The 9,704-nt window shown below is 41.8% G+C and overlaps 1 protein-coding gene across 3 annotated transcripts; it reads left to right on the forward strand.

The window, feature by feature from the left end:
- The first annotated feature begins 214 nt into the window (after positions 1–214).
- Positions 215–7,978, forward strand: ints13 (integrator complex subunit 13). 3 transcript variants are annotated; one of them, XM_031313405.2, is made up of 18 exons: positions 215–684; positions 1,362–1,617; positions 1,818–1,892; positions 2,134–2,336; positions 2,580–2,660; positions 2,824–2,914; positions 3,030–3,158; positions 3,483–3,506; positions 4,528–4,612; positions 4,841–4,933; positions 5,249–5,338; positions 5,483–5,661; positions 5,740–5,904; positions 6,117–6,271; positions 6,356–6,586; positions 7,118–7,248; positions 7,468–7,603; positions 7,720–7,978. In XM_031313405.2, exons 2-18 carry the CDS (start codon positions 1,393–1,395, stop codon positions 7,754–7,756), a joined length of 2,130 nt encoding a protein of 709 aa, XP_031169265.1. In that variant the 5' UTR covers positions 215–684; positions 1,362–1,392; the 3' UTR covers positions 7,757–7,978. The 3 variants fall into 3 exon arrangements, with proteins under 3 accessions (XP_031169265.1, XP_035851894.1, XP_031169266.1); XM_035996001.1 differs by having other exon boundaries at positions 215–680; positions 1,359–1,617; XM_031313406.2 differs by lacking the exon at positions 3,483–3,506.
- Positions 7,979–9,704: the final 1,726 nt, after the last annotated feature.

Raw genomic sequence — 9,704 nt, forward strand, 5'->3', positions numbered from 1 at the left:
GGGTTGACCCGTAATGATAACATGTTTGTCTGGGGCGAAGCCAACATTTAAATCCAATATTTCAAGTTTCAATCCGTTGCTGTATAACAGGTAAATACAAAACTATATATTTTTGCTGAATCTCCAAGTAACAAATGGGGTCAGGAACCATTTAACAGTACGGTCCAGCAACCAGGGCAAGGTTTCCGTGACCAGGGGAAGGAAAACGGTGACGGAACACCACAGGACATATTTCCGCCAATAACAAACCTGCTAGCTTGCCACGGTTTTAAAGTGTATTGTATTGTTTATGCTCGTCGTTCCAAGTGTGTAAAAATAGTTAGGTAACGATCATCTGGAGGTGGATCAAATATAAAACATTCCGTTTAGTATTATAAAAATACCATTATGGGTGAATTTGTAACGATATGACGCTATTAATAAGCGTGAATCAGCAAACAATGATTCTGGCTTGTGTTAGCTAAAAGGCTAACGCGGCGGCCAGCGACATGCTCCTTTAGCAAGTAACAGTTAACGTCAGTCATGTTAGCTTGCTAACGATTTTAAGTTATTAGTAAATAGCATGTCCTAAGGCTAATTCTGGTTCGGTAGTCAGATAGTCCGTTTATTGGTCAAAAATTAACATAACTAGAGCAACCCTGGTTTTCAGCCGGTTCAGACCATTTGAAGATTTTTTTTTCCCAGGTGAGTTGACATTCGCTGACCATCAGGCAATATTTACAAATGTTAAACATGGCAGTTGATGTATCCACCACCAGCAACCACGTCAAGTAATAATTTTAGCACGCTGAGTACTCGTATCAATCCGCGGTCGGGACAGGGCCTTTCTGTGTGTAGTTTGCATGCTCTCACTATGTTCGCGTGGGTGCTGCGGTTTCCTGCCACCACAAAGACATACATGCTAGGTAACATCTGCCATTGCCCTTGACGTACTAGGGACTGGCATTACAACTGCAGTTGGTCGGGCGCCGTCGCGCCGGACTATAGCTGCACACTTCTTCTAATTAGTGGGATAGGTTAAATGCAGAAGATAAATTCCTAGTATATGTAAATGTACTTGAAAAATAATTTAAATATATTATTCATACATAGTATTACAATAAATGTTAATGACGTGGTGGTATATTTTGTATAGTAATATACATTTTATAAGTATATAATGTTTGTACAATGCTCCTGTGTTTATCAAATGTAAATGTGACCGCTGTCATACAGATAACACTACACCTACAACATGCTGTATACCCAGGCATTGTTTTGTTGTGTTAGTTAGGTGTTAACTTATATGTATGATTTATGTAAGGCTGTGTGTATGTATTTATTTAAATCTCACACTGGTGTGCTTTGCTTTTATCCTACAGATCAGGAGGCTACTCACTGCAGATTTGCAAAATGAAGATGTTCTCAGTGTCTCACAAGACCGTTTTTGTGGTGGACCACTGTCCCTACATGGCAGAGTCAAGTCGTCAGCAGGTGGAGTGCGACGTGCTGACGAAGAGTCGAGGTCAAGGGGTTATTCCTTTGGCCCCTGTGTCCAAGTCCCTGTGGACCTGTGCTGTGGAGTGCTCCATGGAGTACTGCCGGATCCTCTACGATGTTTATCCACTGCACAAACTTGTACGCTTCCTGTTTTTAACTCAGGCTGAAATTAGGTCAAGCTGGTTCTCCACCATTGGTTTCACCTAAGTAATGTAACAAAAAACAGATAGTTGATTTCAATGAGCAGAAACCTGACATAAGATATGCTTAGAAAGGGTTAGTCGATGTAGTTATAGTGAACCAATGGCAACATTTTTTGTCACCTCTTTATTTTACAGATTAATTACATTGTGAGTGATTCAGAGTTCCACATCTTGAATAGCTGGAGGCAGGAAGACCAGAGCACTCATGAGGTAATCCACTGCCCACAAAAACTCAGTCACATAGTAACAATAACAATATAATATGACTGTTAGTATACAGTAGGTCATACAGTGACTATCATTGCATGTTCAAGCTATGTTTTTAGCAGCTCCAATTTTTCACATTTTGAAAAAGTGCAACATTTAAACACCAGTGACCAAATGTTTGCAAAAGCTGTCTTCAGAATTGGACTTGCGATATGTTTATGCAGTTTCTCCTCCTGTCTGGCAGCTCATGTCAGCTCTGGCAGCTGTTGGGCCACCAAACCCGCGTGAGGACCCCGAGTGTTGCAGCATCTTGCACGGGCTGGTTGCTGCCGTGGAGTCGTTATGCAAGATCACAGAGTTGCAGCACGAGAGGCGCACCACTCTGATGGACACAGCTGAGAGAGTTGCTAATAGGGGTCGAATTATCTGCCTAACCAATGCTAAAAGGTAAACACTGGCATTAACATGGCGGAAAATTGACAGCAGCCATCGACCAGATGTTGATAGATTCATATGCCTCTTAGCAACTTTGTTACATTGTCGCTGTTTTGTACTTTACGTGTATTGTATGTGTACATGTATGGTCATCATTTACTCTAATAGTTTATATTTATAAAAGAAGCTCTTGGTATGTGTTATGTCATTTAAGATCGTGCTAATGCATTGCTCTTTTTGTGTTTTATCATACAGTGATACTCATGTGCGCATGTTGGAAGACTGCATTCAAGAAACTATTTTAGAACAAAACAAGCTGGCAGCAGGCTCAGACAGGTCAGTATCAGATGATGTATAAAGAAATGTCACTTGCTTGTTAAAATGATTATGATTTTAATGTGGTTGAAATAGGTTAAAATGGGCTGAAATACAGAATTGATAACTTTCTCTTACACATACATCAGTGTTTTTTTTTTAATATCCAACTTGTGTATTTTAGGCTGATGGCCATCCAGCAGTGTGACCTGGTTCTAATTCACATCCACCCACAGGGTGATGACGCACTGGTGTCTGACCGACCAAAGAAAGAGGTGGGTGCTACCAAGGAAGACTTGGACATGAGGTTGTGTGATAACATAACACCTAATGCTAGCACCATGCCACAGCTGTTAGTTCTCACTGCAGTTTCCTCTCTTGTTTTCTCAGATCTCCCCTCTGCTCACCAGCGAGGTTCACAGTGTTCGTGCAGGGCGGCACCTGGCCACCAAACTCAACATCCTGGTCCAGCAGCACTTTGACTTGGCTTCCACCACCATAACAAACATCCCCATGAAGGTAAGGGGCTTCCTGCCCATCGTCTGCCCTTGCACATGCCTCGCCACGATTAAAACTCACATAAACTTTTAAAATACTTTTTTCTTTTTATGCTAGTACAAGTGTTCTCATGTCCAGAATGCAGTGAACCACTCCCTCTTTTTACTTGTTTTCTTTCTCTCACAGCCTTCACACTATTTTTTGCTTGCTTAATCTTTATGAGCCCTTCCTCATCGATAAATACTCATGAAACTTTACAGCCTCATCTTTTTGTTTATCTCATCTGCATGTTGATTTGACTGTGACTCTGCTGCTGGTTTCATGCTGTATTTTCTGTTTTGCTAGCCCACATTAAATGTTTGCGACCAGGTTAGTACTCTTATCACACACACATCAAAGTGAGGAAGGGTCAGAGTTTACACCACGTAGTGTACAATGTATGTTTTGAGCTCTACTTTTGCAACAGGCTTACATTACAGTGTCATTGATTTGTTTTGATGTGACAGTCGGTCTCTAGATTTGCTGGTGAGGCTCCAGTAAAGGACAGGCAACTCTGGTCTTATGTGGACACCCAGGGAATGCAGAGTTTGGGGTCTGCTGAAAAGCATAAAGCCTGCACACCTGAAATGTAACTCTTTAAAAACAAAAAAACAAAAATGAAATAATGTTACAACTACACTGACTCACCATTTGTTTTAAAATAATTAAAATTGTTCTGGGAAAATCAACAATGTCAGCCAAAGGCTGAAAACATGTTTAACCAGTGTTGCCTCTTCTGAGTTATCAAATACTGTTAGTGTCTGTCAGTTGTTACACCTTAAAAGTTGTCCAAATTTCCCACTTGTCTCTTGTTTCCCCCATCAGTTCCCATTCACTTCCCCTTCAGTGTCTTGGTGTGGTCCATTGTGCTGTCTGGATAACTAGTTTTTCAAACATGATTCCACCTTTTAGCTGTCCTAAAACTGCAATTTTTCTAGGTGTAGAAAGTTGTTAAATTTAAAACTTATGATTAAAGAGTTTGTTTTTAGATCAGCAGTTGCCAGGCCCCATTTTTGTACTTGGGGCCCAAACTATATAGTTAGTATAGCTGGTTTTGTAAGATCGGGAATCCATGATTAATGTCAAACAAGTGTAGGCTCGGTGTTGTGTGAATTTAAGGACATTTACGTTAAATACTAGCCTCTAATGTGAATAGAAAAAAAACTTACTTGTCACCCAGAGAGCTTTTTTTTTACTTTGTTCATTATCATTTAGCCTTTGAAACATGAAATCAGCAGTGTTAATATGTTAGTGTGTGTGTGTGTGTGTGTGTGTGTGTGTGTGTGTGAGCACATTTTAGGAGCAGACTTCATACTGACCTTTATTTGTTATTTTCTCTGCGGATGGACAGGAAGAGCAGCACGCCAACACGTCGGCCAATTATGACGTTGAGCTCCTGCATCACAGAGACGCCCACCTGGAGTTCTTTAAAAGCGGTAAGTACTGTTTGAAAAAAGAAATAAAAAAACAAAACGAGGCATTGGAGTTATGTTTGAGCCAACATCCTCAAACTTTGCTCTATGACCTAAATAAATAAATTTGTGCTCAAAATAGATTTAATTGTTTGTTATGAGCACCGTGTTAGGATATCAGCCTGCAGATTCTTTGACATCCTTGTTATCATCAGGAATTAACAATTCCTATGTCATCTTTGTGTCATGCAGGAGACTTGCATATGGCCGGCACCAGCACTCGAGAAAATGGACTCAAAGAGACGATTACACTGAAATGGTGCACTCCACGAACCAACAGCATAGGTATAGTATAGGCATAAACAGCTGAAGTTCTTATTTGTCATTTGATAAGAAGGGTTTTAAGCTTTAAACACCATTCAGGGAGACATTTTTTTTTTTACAGTGTGTTTAGGGGACCGGCAGCTTGCGGACAGTGAGATGTTTGCTGTATGTGACCAAACATGTTGTAGCCTAAAAAACGTGTGACATCGCTTAGAGTACCTTTTAACCTTTTTTTTGGAAAATATCCCTTTAGGCATTGAAGGGTGTATTGCGAAGAGCAGTTATTCATTGCATTATTGACTGACCCAATCTATTTGTTTTTCTTTCCCCCCTCAGAGCTGCATTACTGTACAGGAGCCTATCGCATCTCCCCCACAGACGTAAACAGTCGTCCCTCATCATGTTTAACTAACTTTCTCCTCAACGGTAAGCTGGACAAAACCTCTTTTTTAATCTAGCCTCTTAATTGACATTTAATTGTGACCACCAACATTTCTTCGCCCTGAATTGATCTGCAGACTTAACTGTTTGGCTTGTTGGTCGACTGCTTCTCTTCCTAACTGACCACAGGTCGATCGGTGCTGCTGGAGCAGCCGAGGAAGTCGGGGTCAAAGGTCATCAGCCACATGCTCAGCAGCCACGGAGGCGAGATCTTCCTGCACGTGCTCAACAGCAACCGCTCCACCCTGGAGGACCCGCCCTCCATCAGCGAGGGCTGTGGGGGCCGAGTGACAGACTACCGCATCACTGTACGTTTAGCTCACACCCACTGTGTTGCTGATATACATGCAAAAAATCTTCAAATGGTAACTGTTTTTTTTTTTCAGGATTTTGGTGAATTTATGAGAGAGAACCGGCTCATGCCTGTTTCAGAGTCTTCCCATGATCCCTCGGGGAAACTACCAGTTGAGAGGGCCAAAGGTCAGCTGGAACGCCACACTCGATACTGGCCAATGATCATCTCCCAGACCACCATCTTCAACATGCAGGCAGTGAGTGAGCAGCATGCAGCGATACTAAAGTTCTTCTAGAGTTCACTCTTATTTCCATCCGCCTTTTAGACTTTTATCATACAAGTGAAGTTCTCATCACGCTCCAAAATATATACTGAATTTGGACCATGCCGTTTTCCATGTTTCTACGCCTCCTATGCCTGTTGGCCCACATCATCCTTCATTCCTGTCTTACTGTTTTCATCCACTAGGTGGTTCCATTAGCTAACCTGATAGTGAAAGAGACTTTGTCTGAGGAGGATGTTCTGACCTGCCAGAAGACAGTTTACAACCTGGTAGACATGGAGAGAAAGAACGACCCTCTCCCTATTTCCACCGTGGGATCCAGAGGCAAAGGCCCCAAGAGGTATTTATTCCAAAATCACAGTTCATGAGAGTAAACAATCAGCAGAGTCACTAATGTTTCTGCATTGTTGTTGTTATTCCCCAGGGATGAACAGTATCGTATAATGTGGAACGAGCTGGAGACGTTAGTGAAAACTCACGCCGGAGCCACTGACAGACACCAGCGGGTATTGGACTGCATCATCGCCTGCCGCAGCAAACCCCCCGAGGAGGAGGAGAGGAAGAAGAGAGGGAGGAAGAGGGAGGAGAGGGAAGACAAGACGGAGAAAAATGGCAGCAAGGACACAGACGACAAAAGCTGGCAGGAGTCGGAGAGGTCAGTGGTGCTCGGATGTCTATTAGAGGATGGATACCCGAACCAGGCTCGGACAGATATTTAGAAATGATGTTCGGGTTCGGGTCGGGCTCGGGTCACATCAGTGCGAAAAGGCATTGAGCATTTTAAATTTAAAAAAAGCTTATTATGTAGGTGCGCACCTGTGTTAACATGCGCTTGTTGCCTGTGTGCGCTGATGCGCTCATCTGTTGACGTTTCCGAATGCCTTCCTACAAACGTACTTGTGTCATTAGTATAAGAAAAGAATTAGATTTTAACTGTGTTGGCCTCGGACATAAATATCTTAATTCCTGTCGGGGTCGGGTTCGGGTTCGGTTACTGCTCTGTCGGACGCGGGCCGGGCTCAGACAGAAAAATGCAGCCCGATCCGCACTCTGTCTATGTATTCATTCCTGTATATAACCTAAATTTAGTAGCAAAAATAATCTTTACCGTGGCTTTTGGATTGGGATGTGTAACTAAACTTTCTAGTCTCTCATGTCACACAGTCTTTTTATTTTTAACCTGAAGACTAAAGGGTTTGCTGGATAAAGAAGAGCAGGAGTCTGAGGTGATCAAGGATTCCCCGGACTCTCCAGAGCCGCTCAACAAGAAGCCGCGCCTGTGCACGGAGGAGGTTCAGCCTCCAGAGAGAGCAAAAGGTACTAACTATTATACTTTTTTTTCTGCTAATAGAAACCACTCCAGGAAATCATTGACAAAACGGCCAGATAAGTGTCAGAAAAGCACTGATAACTACTTGTATGAGCCTGTGCCAATGAGAGCTTATTCCAGCAAATACCAACTGCCTTATGCCATCACTCTGGCCCTACTGGGTTATGTGTGTTTTCATCTGTGGCTTTGTCTCACTGTTGCTTCAGGTCCTGTCTCGCTCCTCACCATGTGGAGCAATCGCATCACTGTAGCCAATTCCAGGAAGCACCAAGAGTTTGTTGGAAGAGTGAGCTCCGTCAACAACAAGTTTGAGTTGTACCAGCAGCTCAAAGACGAGAATGGGTGTGTGTGAAATATCTATCAACTGTCACTTTCTGGGCGTAATATTCCTCTGGCATTGAATATGTGAAAATTGCTCCCTATGTCCTAATCAGACTTGACATTTTCTCATCCTACAGGATGGATGTTCACGAAAACGGCAAGGCCTCCAGATGATGTTTCCAGGGATCCACTGCTTCACCCCTGCCAAGGATGAGATTTCGGACCACAGTGTTTTTTTTAGAGTTTGGTGTCACCTCATACCCCCCAAACACGGACATCAAATAAAAAAAAGACTGAGCTCTTAACGAGGAATTTATACATTTTTTTACTCATTATTTTGTAGATATGCTGTTTACATATTGTGTAACACAATAAAAGCTGTCAATAGAGAATTTTGCCGTTGAATATGGAAGTCACGAATTTGGATGTCTTGTCATTAACTTAAAGCTGGACAAAAAAAGCCTTCAAAGTTTAAAAAGTGCTTAATTTCCTAGTATGAATCATATACATACATTGCATTTGAGTGGTAAATAGTTTTATTGCTGTAATGTTTCAAAAATATAAGATCCAATTGATCTTAGTAGAAATAACTGATTTAAAGTTCTTGAAATTACAACAGTTTGTAATAATTTCAAACAAAACCACCCTGCCAGTACCTGAAAACATCTTAGGAACTGAATTTAATGCAATGTCATGATTCTGAATCACTTTACTTCTGTAGGACTGGAAGTTGTTACAAATCATCTATTTTTGATGTTAAATAAATACAAATAATACTGTGGAGGTGGCATTGTAGATGAAGAGGCTTTTGGAGACTTCTGCAAATAGGGCATTTATAATACTGGGTGTCTCAAGTTGTCCACTTAAAAAGCCAAGCTCTGAAGGTAACGCTGGTGAAAACGTCACTGGGTGTTTGCAAAGTCTCCAAATTATTTAGTCCAGACAGTGTCACCCAACCCGCTAATGCGGTCGATGATACGTCCTGAGTTGTTACATTTAGCTGAGACATTACATCGTGATTCAGAACTGAGGACAGATGGTGGATTGTGTCAGAGTGCTGAGTTGTTAATAATTGCTTGTTCATTAAATATGAGGTTGGTGACATCTGGAAACAGCCGAGTAGACGGTATTTTGTTTGATGGGGGCAGTGACTTGTGTTGAATGTGGAGTTCAGGAAATCATAATTCTCTGTTGGAGATGGATGAGAAACAGATGGGAGGTTATAAAGCGCTGGTCTGGCAGTGCGGTGGTCTTTAATAGGCCGTTTGTTATAATGTGAACTATGAAAGAGAAAAAAATCTTTATAGCAAATTAAAAGGTGTAGTGTTTGCAGCTTGTGTCCAAAATACAAGTTAATGCAGATTTAAATTCATTTGTATTTTAAGGTATTTCTTCATGTGAACCTCAACATAACATACAATTCTAACAGTCATTTGTTTTCCAAGTCATTCATGCTCACATTTCCAGCACTACATTAGCCCATATGTTCTATTCATTGAGCTCCATTCAGCTGTGCTCCTTTTCAAACAGGGTCAAGTCATTACAGCAAATGACTTGAATGACTAAGCACCCTCAACAATCCCATGTAGTCATATGGATGTCAACAGCAGCAGACTTACCCAGTGAGCTCACTATGGGCTGGCTTTCTGAATCAGTGTAGCTGGCTCTATAAGATCCAGTCCGGGGGGGAGGGGGGGTCAAACCAGAGGCGAGCGAAGTGACACTGTAAGAGGTCGGGGTCAGTGGCAGTGAGGAGTAAATACCGTGCAGAGAGTATGATGGGAACAATGTTGAAAGAGCGGTGTCAGCTGCAACAAAAGTCCCAACTGTTGATATACGTTTAGGCAAAAAGGGTAAATGACATAATTCTGTGGTTAGCAGTGTTATGCCCAATCCTTGGCATTCCGTCACTCATTGGTGCAGTAGCACCATCTGCCCGTACTTAGATTTAACTATCTTGTCTTTGCCATCTTGGAATGAGCATTTCTGTCATACTAGAAGCATTAAGTACTAGGAGTAGGAGAAACCTAGGCCAAAAGGAGTAGCTAGTAGTAGTAGTAATGAGTCTACAATGTTAGAATTGTGCACCTATGTGAAAATAACACAAACAGAACTGTGTTCT

Source organism: Sander lucioperca, chromosome 20 (genome assembly GCF_008315115.2).
Source record: "Sander lucioperca isolate FBNREF2018 chromosome 20, SLUC_FBN_1.2, whole genome shotgun sequence".
Classification (NCBI taxonomy): Eukaryota; Metazoa; Chordata; class Actinopteri; order Perciformes; family Percidae; genus Sander; species Sander lucioperca.

What these genes read in the sequence shown, in the direction of transcription:
- ints13 (XM_031313405.2), top strand. Translation starts at nt 1,393, where the DNA reads ATGAAGATGTTCTCAGTGTCTCACAAGACCGTTTTTGTGGTGGACCAC. An exon ending in CTGGCAGCAGGCTCAGACAG is followed by an intron (nt 2,661 to 2,823) that starts GTCAGTATCAGA and finishes TGTGTATTTTAG; the next exon opens with GCTGATGGCCATCCAGCAGT. An exon ending in CAGCTCAAAGACGAGAATGG is followed by an intron (nt 7,604 to 7,719) that starts GTGTGTGTGAAA and finishes CTCATCCTACAG; the next exon opens with GATGGATGTTCACGAAAACG.